The 14460-nt window shown below is 44.7% G+C and overlaps 1 protein-coding gene across 5 annotated transcripts in view; it reads right to left on the bottom strand.

Annotated features, from left to right (window-relative positions):
* Positions 1 to 14460, bottom strand: part of PRKAR1B (protein kinase cAMP-dependent type I regulatory subunit beta) — a 117243-nt gene that overhangs the window by 65187 nt on the left and 37596 nt on the right. For all 5 annotated transcript variants that reach the window (XM_079953940.1, XM_079953941.1, XM_079953939.1 and 2 more), the window contains 2 exons: positions 2481 to 2542; positions 70 to 116 (listed from right to left, as the gene is read on the bottom strand). In XM_079953940.1, coding sequence (XP_079810066.1) covers positions 70 to 116; positions 2481 to 2542 — 109 coding nt within the window. The remainder of the gene's footprint in view (positions 1 to 69; positions 117 to 2480; positions 2543 to 14460) is intronic.

The raw sequence follows: 14460 nt of genomic DNA, 5'->3' as shown, positions 1-14460 counted from the left end.
AGGTAGCATGACTAAGATATGAAGGGAAACCACAAAATTCCACCAGGTAAGAGGTGTATTCGCACTTACATCCACTTCTCCTTGGTCGATTACGTAGAAGTTGTCTCCTTCGTCTCCTGCAAGGAAACAAAAACAAGTTTTGATGGTTTCCACAAACCGTTTCCAAAAAGGAGACAGCAGACTCTCGCGCAGACTCATGGAACCAGGCAAGAGCTCCCATTTCCAACTTGTGTATTTGGTTATTTCAAAATACCACCTTATATATTCATGATCAACAGGATATCGCTGGAAATTAAAGTATTCCTGCATTTTACCGCATAGCCATCTGGCAAGTAAGCGCATGACATGATGAACTGCCAAGTATATTAACTCTCATTAACACATCTTCAATTTCAGCTTTCCTTATTAATTCTGTTTCTAGCAAAGATACTCAGGCAGCTTTTCTCAAGTGAATTAAGGCCAGCACTACAGAAAGTTCGTGTTTAGAGTGCCAGACCTAGGACCTGGGAGGCCAGGGTTGAAATTCTCAAAGAGCCCTGAAGCTCACTGGGTATTCTTGGGCCAGTCCTTGCCTCTCAGCCCAATCTGCCAGGGTTGTTGTGGAGAACAAACGTGAAGCGGGAGAATCGTGAACACTACCTTCAGCTCCTTGGAGAAGGAGGTGGGATGTAAATGCAATAAATAAATAAATAAATAAATAAAATAAAAACATGCTACACTTCTGGCTGTTGCCTTCAAAGCCCATGGCTCACTTCTCCTGGGAAGGCGATTCTTCCACCAAATAAATGGCAGACAGGTGGAAAGGCAACTAAACCTCCTTCTCGTCATCACTTTCTCCATCCAACTGCTCTCCCTACACTTTCCCAACAGTCTAAGTCAGTGGTTCTCAAACTTTCTTCTCTGGACCACACTTTCAGAATGAAAATTTGCTCGCATCATGCCAATTTTTTTAATTGACAAGAAATACATGGGGGGGGGGGATAACTCCTAGCAGTGCTTGATGGTGTTATAGAACGCAACTACTTTAGAGTACGGTCATGGGACATCCAGAAAATATAAAACAATGCAGCTACATAAGAACATGAACCATTCCCAAAATATAATTATAAACTAGCCTCTTAGATATGTACCTTAAGCATGTGTACAAACTCGATGAGAGGTGCGAGCTTGTTTATATTAGGTCTAATTTAAGACCAAAAAAAATGTGCATCTCCTCAACACAAAGAAAGCTTTCTCTTTTCTCATCTTTCATATTTGTCAGAGTTGAAAATCCCTGCTCACAACGACAGGCTGAGCAGAACTGTAGAGCAGTCAGAGGCATGGATACTGTCCCTGGTTGTATATCCCAACAAAATTATTTTTATACTATACTATACTATACTATACTATACTATACTATACTATACTATACTATACTATACTATACTACGTTGAAATGTTCAAATGCCTATTAGATTGTCCTTGAGCCTTCCCGCCATCTTCTCCTGCCAAACCCTTTGAGAACCATTGGCCTAGGTTCTGGACCAAGGCTGGAAGACCTGTAGCATGTTTTTTCTTTCTTTAATTTTACCAACAACCAAAACCCAACAGTGAAACCCCCCAGACAGCTGATACATTGAGCATACATAATCAATAATAACATATTCAAATTGACCATATGCACAATTCTGTATACATTAACACTCCTCGCTCCACAAAGTTTATTTAACTTTTAACATTTTAATTGCCCCAAATTGTTCAACTCTACCCAAATAATTCAGTATCTTCTCAAACCAATCCTCCTCTTTCTCACTGACCTTAAACCCTTTCATTCTGTGTATCTTCACAGTTAGATATTCTAAAATTATAATATTATTCAATTTTTTTCTCCATTGGTTCACCCCTAGCTCTTCTGCATTTTTCCAATTACTCGCTATAACCTGTCCGGCTGCAGTTACCATCAATTTTACCCATTACATTCCCCTTTTGTTTTTAACTCGGTGCTACTCAGGCTAATAAGAACCATTAATTTAGATATTTCCACCTTCCTACCCACAATTTCCAATATTTCTATACCAATCTGTTTCCAAAATTCATTAACTAATGGACAATCCCACCACCTGTAGCATGTTGTTGAGCTTCAACTTGAATCAACTTCATTCCCCGTGGCCAATGGTTAAGGATTATAGGAGTTGCAGTACAGCAACTCTTGGAAGACCCATTCCCCATCCCTGCTCTAGATCCATGTTTGCACTTGAAAACCAGTCAGAAAACCCCGATGGGTGTCAAACGGCTGGGGGAGGAGTTGGAACAAGAGCAGAAGGCATGGGAAGGTCTACGTTCCCGTCACCCACTAGAAATGTCACTCCTTCAGCCCCCCTTTTTGTATAAGAAAGGCAGGGGCTGAGCTCCAAGGTCACAGCATTTATCCCCAAACATGGATGTTCTTGGAACAATGCATTTCACGCTTCCACCAGAGATATGCAGGGTGGGACGCTTACCCTGTTGTATGACAGTCTCTCCAGCAATGTGTGTGACAGGGAACATGGCATCAAATATGTCACTGCAAAAGAGAAAGAGACATCTTTAGACATCTTTGTCCTGCTTGAAAGCCTTCAGTTCCCCATGATGTGTGGATTCTTCACAATCAGCATGTAAAGAAGCTGGCATGTTGTTTAAGGTCGCTTATTTGCGGTAACTTAATGTAGAGCAGTTCATACATATACACACACACACACATATACACGGAAAACTGTCAAAATGAAAAATAGTGATTTAGGACAGCTCCTAAACATTTTAAACAGCAACAGCAAAACAATGAACTAGGCAATTAACATTGGTCCTAGTAACATAAATAATCATTGAAGTTTAACAGTAATAATTTAAGAAGAAGAAGAAGTAATTGTAGTTAATTGGAGGTAGGCATCGATGAACCCTTTTGTTTATGTATTTAAGTCTACAATTTGTGGAGATTCATATTCATATCTTCTCATACAACTGAGAACGGATGGTAACTAATCCTTCTCTTTCTGCTTTTCCGGACTTCTTTGAACATCGCCTGTTCTTGTTCCAATTTCTTTTCTTTTTCCCCTTGTTTAATCCAAGTGATTTTGCTCAGGAGTTGTCAGTTCCCATAATTTAATAAGCTATCCCCTTAGACAGGGACATTCTCTCTCTTCCCCCTGCCTCCCCCGGTATTTTGCATATAAAATCCTTGCCGCTAAAAGCATATGAAATAATAATTTCTCTCTGTGTCTTTGGGAACCATGACTTTGAGACAGCGAATGCCTCTTTACAGCCTTTAATGACATTCTCATACAAGGAGAAATGTGAACATTTTCAAAACTTGAAATCCTGATGAATGTTGGGATTTCCATGAGTCAGCCCACGCAGTTCATAAGAGGGCTGGGCCTACTCAGTGCCAGTGGCAGCTGCCCATTGGGAATGATTGGGCAGAAGGCTGGTAGGCCAACAGTAGGGGGCGCCAGAGCCAATGACAAATGTGCTAATTCTTGTCCCCCATTGTCCTCCCTGCTGAATTCTAATCCCATACAGTCATACCTCACGTTACGTCGACTTCATGTTACGTTCTTTCAGGTTACATCCCACAGTGACCCGGAAGTACCGGAAAGGGTTACTTTCGGGTTTTGCCACTTGCGCATGCGCAGACATGCAAAATGATGTCATGCGCATGTGCAGAAGTGGGAAATCGCAAGCCGCGCGTGCGCAGACGCGCCGCTGCAGGTTGTGCTCTTTTCATGTTGCAAACGGGCCTCCGGAACGGATCCCGTTCGCAACCAGAGGTACCACTGTACTGTTTTACGCCACAGAGGTTCTGGTTTATTTTTCTCTTGCTTTTTTTGTGCTATAGCCCTTCCAGACAGTGATAATTTAGTAGCATTGGGGAAAGATCACAGAACAACAAATAAAGCAGAATAAATCCACCACTAAGGCAGCATTATTGTGTCAATGAAATATTGCAGAACACATGCACAATAAAACACCAGTGGCTAAAGACATACTTAATACTATGCGCTTCAAGAAGAACTGTCCAATTGCTTCCTACTGAAGCAGCACACAGAACAACAAGGTGTTGCAAATTCCTTTATTGCCACAGGGCGCAGAGAGAAGGTACATTGTGGGATGCAGAGGGAGGCTGTGCACAAACGATACATTTAAAGCACATGGTTCCCCCAAATAATACTGGGAGCTGTAGTTTACCTCACAGAGCTACAGTTGCCAGCACTCTTATCAAACGACACTTCCATTATTCTTTGGGAAAGTCGTGTGCTTTAACTGTATGTTTTAAGTTGAATAATGTATAAAAGATGCATAAAAAAGCATTATTATATGAAGTGAGAGAGGGAAGGGGGGTTCAGAGAGATCTGTGATGGATCAGAGAAATGAGACTGCCTGCTCTAGTGTGCTGTGGCAAACAAGAGGTTAACAAAGCATGGGACAATGAGTTAAAAATGATAATAAAAATGCTTTCTGGTGATAAATGCAGTGGTGTAGCCCCCTTGAGTTAATATTGTTTTAATGGCCTTTGGAGTGATTTGAGTTGCGCACCCCTGGTGTACAGCACATTCCTCAGCATGCCACATGAGCAAGGAGAACAAAGGGAATTCTTATAATAATAATAAATAAAAAAAGATTCACCCAAATAGCCGGGAGGTCAGCAACTAACCTGTGGCAAATTTTCGCTCCCATATATGGGGAAACTGAGCATTGCAAAATCCCATTATTAGCTTATTTCCTGTCCAGCAGTTCCAAAATTCACTCACTCAGGCTTGGATCTAGGAAACACCCGGTCATAAAGTTGAACCAAAGCACTATCGTTTGCTCCTGAAGTGTTATATTTTCGCCAGAGAGCCTCCGTTTGATTCAGAGGCAGACAGGGACTCGGCCAGGGGAGTGGCTGGCAGGCTCAAGGCTGCCCCCTGCTGGGGAAGCCCCTGTGGGGATGGGGATGCTTCTGCAGAGGTGGCCAAGGGGCCTCCGGGAATTTGTGGCCTCACTGCATCCAGCTCCCATTCCAGATGTGGCCAATGAAGATGTGAGGGGATGAGATGGAACGTGCTCACAAGGCTTTCTTTGCCGACTGGGGAGTACGCCCCAAATTTCATGGCTATCATTGGCTAATAGTCATGATGGCTATATATTACCTCAGGCGGCACAGGACTCTGAATGCTGGAGAACATGATGGGATAAGGCTACTGCATTCCTGCCCTGCCTGTGAGCAACCCACAGGCATCTGGTTGGCCACTGTGGCTTTATTTTCTTACTATGTGGGGCTGCTGAAAGGAGAAATGTGTTCAAAGTCACCACAATCCTTATTTTGAAGTGCCCCTTTGAACCACTGCTTTTGCCCCCTGTCTCTGGTTGGTAGGCCTCAGGGCTCTTGTTCAAAACAAAGCGAATCCAATGACTCTGAAGGAAGGCCGGCCCTACCATTTGGGAGTTGTGCAGCGGCGACCTCAGGCAGCAAATGTTGGGTGTCTTGGAAAGGCTCCCCTTGGGCCTGTTCCGGAGTCTCCAGCTGCTACAAGATGCTATGGTGAGATTGTCAATGGAGGAAGATTGGCGCCAGCACACAACTCTGGTGATCAAAAGTCTGCACTGGCTGCCCGTACACTGTTGGACCAGGTTAAAAATATCTGAACAGTGGTACCTCGGGTTACATACGCTCCAGGTTACATACGCTTCAGGTTACAGACTCTGCTAACCCAGAAATAGTACCTCGGGTTAAGAACTTTGCTTCAGGATGAGAACAGAAATGGTGCTCCGGCGGCGCGGCAGCAGCAGGAAGCCCCATTAGCTAAAGTGGTGCTTCAGGTTAAGAACAGTTTCAGGTTAAAAACGGACCTCTGGAACGAATTAAGTACTTAACCCGAGGTACCACTGTATTCATTTACAAGGACTCTGCATACTCTCCAGCATCTTGAGTCCAAACCACACGAGATCCCAGAGCCCAAAAGACACACATATTCGGGGTTGTGCTCCCACGGCACCCAAAAACACGCATTTTGGGGTGCCATGCAAGATCGTGGCCCCAAAAAAGCACTCCCCCCCAGGGGAGAAGCGCTTTCTTCTGGGAGAGACCTCAGAACAAAATCCTGCAATATCGCAGCACCCAAAATGGCCGCCGTGCTGTCATGTGAGAAAACGGGATGTCCCGTTTATCCCAGGACACTTGACAACTTGGGTCCAGAATATGTCAAGGATTGCCTGATCTCTTATAGCCCTGCCCGACCACTGAGATCTTGTGAGGAGTGACTGTTAGTGGATCCCCCATGACTCAGATGCACAGCTCGGATCCAACAGTAGCTGCACGCTCAATACTGTGGGCCCAATTTTATGGTCAGGTGTGCCCCACCCCCTTTGAACCTCCAGCACTTCTGGATAATCTTTCATCTTATTTCCAGCAGGTTTTTTAAACTGAATTCTGATTTTAGAGTTTTAACTCATTTTAAGTCGTATCGTATCGGGTCTCCTTTGATCAAGCGATATCAAAATTGTCGAAATAAACAGCAACATAGAAGGCATAAATAAAAGGCATGCAATTGTTAGTCACAGAGAGCATTGTTGTAATTTTACCAGCAGGGAAGGAGAAAACTGCCTCTGAGGTTTTCTGCTGAGGGTTAGTAGCTAAGGATACTATGGGAGTGCGCAGGACGAAGCACTATTTGTTTTACCTCAGGCGAGAAGATGCCTTGGGCTGGCCTTGGCCTGAACTCTGCCCAAACTTGCTCCAGAGTCTTCTGCAGTGCGGAAACACAGGGCTTCCTCAGCTGAGACAACCCTTTGTAAACAAAATTCTCTGAAAGTCTGAAAACCGCTAGGCAAACATTGGCGTAGGAGCTTACGGCTCCACGGCTGAGTTCTCTGTGAAGGAATGGTATATCTTTTCTATTTGTCTGTGAGAGCAATGCCCTTTTTCTGTGTTTCTTTCTTTTCATACATATATTTTTTTGAAAGCTGACGTCTTTAGCTCATGGGGGGGGCGGGGAGTAGGGAAGTGCCTGTCACAAATTCATAATTTAAAAACCATTATAATCCGTAGATTAAGGCTTGACAGACCCGACAGGTGTTCTGCATTTTCCTTGCTCTGCTGAACTTTTATTACCCAAGACAAAGGATGTGGCCTCCAGGCACCCAACACCCTCAACTGAGCCCACAAGGAGAGCACCTCACAGGAGGTGGGGTGGAGCAGGAGCAGTCAAAGCCACATGTTTATTTGTTCTTTTGTTTATTTATTACCTCTGTTTGTTATTATCCCGCCTTCTGAGCCAAAGGATTTTTGGAACAGCATGTGAAGATGATGTTGAGAAGGGCAAACAATGTCAAACACATTTTAAAGGCTGCAGTTCCAACAATCCCGGGATAAAAACCAAAAGAGCCCAGGTTTGAAGGAGACAGAGGGCCCTATTTCAACCTTTGACTCATTTGTGCAAGGGAAATTGGGGGGGGGCTGCTGGTGAACCCCACACCCAAGCATCTTTCCACCCCTCCAAAAGCTGATGGGAAACTGCTATATCAGGCAGCCTCCTGAACCTGTGAAAGCTCCCAGTGCAATTTACAACCCTGCATATGTATTATTATTTAGAAGAATTATATACCGCTTAATGCAAAAGGTGGGGTACAGAGTCAATAAAAATGAAATGAATAAAATTGAGTTGAAAAGTGCTGACGCCTCCTGGTTAGCCAATCTCAGAATAAAATACTGGACCTAATAAGCCGCTGATCAGATCCTGCAAGGCTCACTGTACATTCTTGTGTTCTCTCCCCTCTGTGGACCTCAGGACCAAACAGCCTGGATAGCTCAGTTGGTTAGAGTGTGGTGCTGATAACGCCAAAGTTGCAGGTTCAGTCCCGTAAGGCCGTGTTCCCCAACCTTGGGCCTCCAGCTGTTTTTGGACTACAACTCCCATCATCCCTCGCTAGCAAGACCAGTGGTCAAGGATGATGGGAACTGTAGTCCAAAAACAGCTGGAGGCCCAAGGTTGGGGAACATTGCCGTAAGGGATATGTCATGGGCCAGGGACTGGCTTCACCTGTTGAGCAGCAGCCTGAAGGAGCCTTGCTCCTGATAAGAACCAGCTGGCTCCAGCTTTCTTATGCTGAGTTTCCAGCCTCAGTCAGTTGCTGGAAACAACATTTGTCGTTCCTGGCCAGACCTTGCTGCTTCTTGCGACCTTGGACTCTTAGCTTTCTTGACCCCTGGACTGTCTGATTACGTGAACTGGGATACTCCTGACCTTAGGACTGGACTGAACCTGGCATATGGACTCCGCCCCCAGGCCAGTACCCCCCTGGCCTCGCCTGCCACTGAGCTCTGCTGCGACTGAGGAGCACGGGACTACAACAGGATAGCTGCATATTCCTGCAGTGCAGGGAGCTGGATGAAGTGTTCCTCATGTTCCCTTCCAACTCTGTAATTCCATGATCTAGGAAACTACCATCCTGATGTGCAGAGCTCTGCTGGTCCATTCTGCCTGGCTTCACATTGTAATCAGAAAACCTTCCGAAAGTCCCTGCGAGGAGGGAGAAAGGTTAAGCGCAGGAACTGCTGAGTGCTTCTTTGATACCGTGCTCTACCACGATACAGCAAATTCTAAGCAAAAAAAAGAAAAAGGTACAAACATGTAATGTTAAGGTTCGTGTTAGCTAGATGAGCAAAAAGAAGATGGGAGAATTTGTTCAGACACGAAAGTTTTATCTACTGGATAATGACCAAAAATACCCCACCTGCCTTCTCTAAGAAAATCAAATTTTAGAAGATTTTTCTTTTCTTTTTTTAATGGCTGTGGCTATCAAAGACTTGCTGCAGGTTTTAACACGCAGAGAGCCCTGAAAGCTACTGAAGTTTCTTCTAGAGTTATAAATACCATCTCTGTCTTGTAATGCATATAGTCATTCATACTTATGCAAAGAGGACTGGAAGACTCTGTGTACAGCAAGTGTGTAAATGATGGCACATTAGCTCACCTGGAGAGGTATTTTGGCATCCATTCCAGAAGGCTCACGACACATTTCTCCTGAGTAAGACTTTTAAATCCCAGTATCACTTCTTACTAAGAAATCCCAGCAGTTCCAGGCCTCCCATGTGTTTGCCTACACTCGGTTAAGTAAATATTGCTGATGCTCCGTTTCAAAAGCTTCCTCTGGGTCTTTCATGCTGAACACTACAAAGTAGGAAATGTCCCTCCTCTGTTTGTCTGGAATAAGCTGGCTGCCGATGTCTTCAAATGATAACAACCAGCTCTGAGCAAACATCACAGGCACCCTTCACAGCAAGAAGGACAATGGACATTGCCACCCCACAAACCACTTAATCCTGAACTTTTGTACTCAACGCTGCCTTACTCCTTCAGGCTCAAACCTGAGGGCCGGTTCACACAGGTAGATATGTCACTTTGTTCCTGGATTGTTACACAGTCATACCTCTTGGTATGTCCGCTTCATGTTGCGTTCTTTCAGGATACGTCCCGTGGCGACCCGGAAGTACCGGAAAGGGCTATTTCCGGGTTTCGCCGCTCGCGCATGCGCAGAAGCGCTAAATCACACCTGCGCAGATACAGCGCTTCAGGTTGCACTCTTTTCATGTTGCGAACGGGCCTCCAGAACGGATCCTGCTCGCAACCAGAGGTACCACTGTATTCACTTATGGGTGACATCTGAATGCAAGAATTTTATACACTGAAAAGTGTTGTGTTTGAGGGGGATGGGAAAGCTGTGTGTGTGTGTGTGTGTGTGTGTGGTTTGTTTCATGATGGCCCATTCGCATAGGCTGAGGATTAAGTTCAGCCCTGAATGACTTGGGACCAGGTTACCTGAAAGAGTGCCTCTTCCGCATGACCCAATGCTTAAGAACCTTTTTGGACGCCACGCGCTGGGTGCTCCCTCTGAATGAAGTGAGGTGGGTAAACCCCACAGAGTGGGCCTTTCTACTCTTAGCATCTGCTTATGGAGCAGCCTTCCAAAACAGGCTGGCCTGATGCCATCTTTGTACTCTTTTGGGTACCAGGCCAATATATTTTTGTTTATCCGGGCCTTTTAGAAAAAACTGACTTAATCTGGACCTCTTGGCTGTCTTTAAATTGTTGTTTTAACTGTGGACCAATCAGCGCTACACATTTAAAACAGTATTATACCACTTTAAGCAGTACCCTTAACAAACTACAGCTCCCATAATTCGGGGGGGGGGGGGACATGAGTGTTTAAATTAGTACCATAGCACTTTTTAATATATATTTTTACTAGGGGAAAATACAAAGTTACAAGTGCACAGAGTGAAATAAGGCACAAAAAGAAACAAGAAATGGTACTCATGCAGAAAACAAAACAGAACAAAAAGGATATTGCGTACATTGCAAAAGGGGGGGGATTGTTACTGTAGTGAACCAGACCTTAACCTAATGTGGTATTTATAAAAATGAAATGGAATTCATCATAGTGTTTTAAATGCATGGTGTGAATGGGGCTCTGGTCAATAGAGCAGCACCTTCTGACTGATGCGCTTCTGCTTTCAGCTCTTCCCTCTCCCAGTTTCACCACCGCCCTCTCCTTCTTTCAGTCCAGGATCCACATTCATTTGAGTGCCCTTCCCAAGGACCACATGCCCATGGCGGACTGCGCCAGAGGCAAAATCAGGAAGAGCAATGTACAGAAGTTTTACCTCAGTACAGGCAGTTTCTATGCGCACTCGCACACCCCTCTCATCCGAACCCCTGGGCCATCTGAAGACAATCATGTATAGGTATTTTTTTTTAAAAAAATGTTTTATTCTGTTTATATAGATATACTGGAAGCTGCCCAGAGTGACTGGGGCAACCAAGTAAGATGTGTGGGGTAGAAATAGTAAGAATTATCGTTATGGAATGGGAGGTCCGTATTTTCATCGGAGAAATGTTGGAGGGTATGCTCTCTATCCAGGCAACCAAGAGGCATCATGGGAGTCCAATAATGCATTCCTGTCAAGGGGGAAAACTCAAGGAAGGAGTGAATCGGGGCCAGTAGGCGGTGTGACTGGAAAAGGCGAGTGGCCTGAGGAGAGCCCAGTGGTCTGGGAGGCTGCAAATGGCTCTGGGCCTGAGGTTCCCCAGTACTGCTCCCTGACCCTAGATTTAGATGTGGCTTTCCACCAGGCCCCCGCGCTGCTGTACAGGCTGAATGCCAGCTACGTAATTTACGCTTTGTACTAGGATCAATGAAGGCCTTCCAATGCAGTTTCAAAAACTGCTTGTGATGGGAGTCTTGCTTTCCTTATGAAATGGCGGGCATTAATGAGCCCAGTTTATTCATCAGTCTCAATCAGCTTCAGGGTGTGTGTATCTCCTGCTTATCTGTCTCCAAGAGTTTAGCAGCAGCGGGTTTTGGGCTCTCAAATGTCATGGCTCCCTGTGCAATGCTAAAATTCAGCGCCCCCTGCCTCTCTGTTCTGCAGTGATGTTTCGGCGCCCCCAGCAGCATGGCGTCAGGTGCAGCCGCACCAGTCGCGCCACCCTAAAAACGCCTCTGCACTTAGTTCCACATCTGCATGCGTGAAGGAGCTGGGGAATATATGCAGGCCCTGGTGAGCACATGTTCACCTCATGACAACTTGCAGCACTGTTGCAGCAGCACACGGACCAAAAAGATAGAGCTTGTTTTACTCAACAACATTGTTCTGAAAGCCTATTTTCCCGTTCCCTCCCCGCCCCAGATGGCAAATCCATTGAATGTTTTGTTGTTTTAATTGGTAGCAGTTGTGCAGCACCCAAATTGAATGGAGCACCTCCTTTTTTCAGAGATTGAGCACTTCACACACAGGAGTCGGCTGAGACAGATGCAGGCCTCTGTGCCTGACTGCCAGATTTCACTGTCTGCCCTCCTTTCTTGTTGTTTTCAAATGATAAAGCAGCTGAACGGCTCAGCCAGGACACTTCCACACCTGCCAGGATTTTACTGGCTGGACCAGAATTTCATCCTCATGTATGGCTGCCAGAACAGAAGGATGGAAAGCCAGAAAAGTCTATGCTCAGTGCTTTCATTATAAACTTCTTCTAGAAGCTGCACTTTAATTTTTTTTTTTAAAAAAAATAGCACTCTTGGGTACACTCCGCACATGTTTGGAGACAGCCCTAACAGATTAGTCAGCTGATTAAAGAAATTTAATGAGTTCTATTGAACACATTCGGACTGAGGCTCAAACTACATGCTGCATAGCTTTATGGCAAGGGGCCTGATCCAGATCAGGAGCCAAGCATAAGCAAATAAGAAGAGCCTTGCTGGATCAGGCCAATCCAGGATTCTGTTCTCACAGTGGCCAACCAAATGGCTGTGCCTAAACCAGAAAGCAGAACCTAATACACAGAGACTTTAAGCCTTTACCACCCCCATCCACTGTAGTCCCAGTCCACATAGGGGATCCATGCCTGCAATTTGCAGGGCCAGATAGAGAGACTTGGAAGGGCAGTTTGGGCCCTCAGGCCTGAAGCTGTTCACCCCTGCCCTAGAGCCCACCAGTTACAGAGACCCACCACTGCAACACAAAATGGCTCGATCTCCCTCAGCCATTCTCTCCCAAATGAAAATGCAGGAACCTGGTACATAAGATAGACGAGACAGTTTTATGAGCAGGAATAAGCACCTGCTACTTTAAATTTCAGATAATTAATGTGCCGTGATTTTGTTGGGTTATAAATACCAATCTAGTAAACATGATGCTATTTTAATCAAGCTTGCCTCTCTATTACGCTTAAAAAACAAAAAGACTCAGGTGGTTGGGGTGAGGGATAATGACAACTATTATTGATTCTGGATTTTCATGTCCCATTTTTTTATTTTCAGAGGAAATGTATCTAATGCACATTTGATACTACCTTACCATAAAAGAAGAATACAGTATAATTCTGGCTCATCCCCATGAGTTGGGGGACACTGTTTTTATGGTGGTTTCACTCCTACTTACAAGGTAGCATTGAGTGACACTGACTCAGTCCTCCGAACCTAGGTGGCTGCCTTCAAACTCTCTCTCTGCCCCCGCTTCTTATCCTTTCTCCTTCTCCTCCTCCCCTTCCACCTGGAGCTACCAAAATATGGCAGATCCTGATGGAACTGAAGAGCACATAATGCCGGACCACTACTGGTTGGAGGTGATGGGAGTTGTGAGTCTAAAAACCTCTGAAGGATGCCACATTGGGTATCCCTGCTACAGAGAGAGCCCTGGTTAACATTGTTAAGGTGATGCAACATTTCTCAAGTCCCTAGGCGCACACACACACACCAACCATGTTGCTTCAGAAGGAAGAGAAAGTGGAAATGACCATCATGAACTAAAGTGTTACCCTTCGCTCCATGCTGAACTTCTGGGAAAGGAACCTTCTGCACAATCGTGGATGGAGCTTAGAGAATGAATGGCAGGCAGCAGTGGGGAGTAAGAAGGGAAGGAACTGGCAAATACTGAGTTCTGGTGCCAGCTGCCAAAAGATATCATGATTGAGCTCCCGAGGAAGCACATTTGAAGAAATCGCTCCCTTCCTCTTACATCTCTGCATCCCCTCCACATCAGCAGCTTTACAGCAACTTCTTTTCCTAAGCCTTATTGTGACTACGGATGAATACAGAATTTCTATTCATATATATATATATATATATATATATATACACACACACACAGTATATATATATATATATAGAGGCGGATCTACTTACCGTATTTTTTGCTCTACAAGACTCACTTTTTCCCTCCTAAAAAGTAAGGGGAAATGTATGTGCATCCTATGGAGCGAATGCAGGCCGCGCAGCTATCCCAGAAGCCAGAACAGCAAGAGGGATTGCTGCTTTCACTGCACAACGATTCCTCTTGCTGTTCTGGCTTCTGAGATTCAGAATATTTGTTTTCTTGTTTTCCTCCTCCAAAAACTAGGTGCGTCTTGTGGTCTGGTGCGTCTTATAGAGCAAAAAATACGGTAATTTACACCATCTGAAATAATACCCAAGCTGAAACATAGCCATGTTTTGAAATTTGCACTCCTCTGAATTTTGCAGTGCAGTTCCACAGCTAACTAATTTGTACAAATATGCATTTGCTAGTGCAAAGTGTGCATGAAAATGCATGTATTGGTGAAAACGGCACATGAGAATGCATTGTAGACAGGGAAATTGCACTGCAAAAATGTGTCTGTTAGGCAGAACTGCAGACAAAAATGTGTACGTTATACACAGAAAACTCTGCTGAATTTTCATGAGGACTTGTTTCCTAAGATATCACAAAGTCATGTTGAAATATGCAGAACTGAACTTAAGCATGGGGAAATGGGGTGTTAAAAAGGCACTGATTTCTGCCCTGCCCATCAGTCACATGCTGCGCTGTGTCTGCTTCACTGCAGTTCAGCTTATCGCAAAAACTACATTATTCGCCTCGCTGTCCACTGTAGTGGAATTTTATGTCATCAGTTACATAATTAATGACATCGCCATTACCATATTCCATACCAT

The sequence above is a fragment of the Podarcis cretensis genome, assembly GCF_951804945.1.
Source record: "Podarcis cretensis genome assembly, chromosome: 14".
Classification (NCBI taxonomy): Eukaryota; Metazoa; Chordata; class Lepidosauria; order Squamata; family Lacertidae; genus Podarcis; species Podarcis cretensis.
This window is presented reverse-complemented; position numbering and strand designations above follow the sequence as displayed.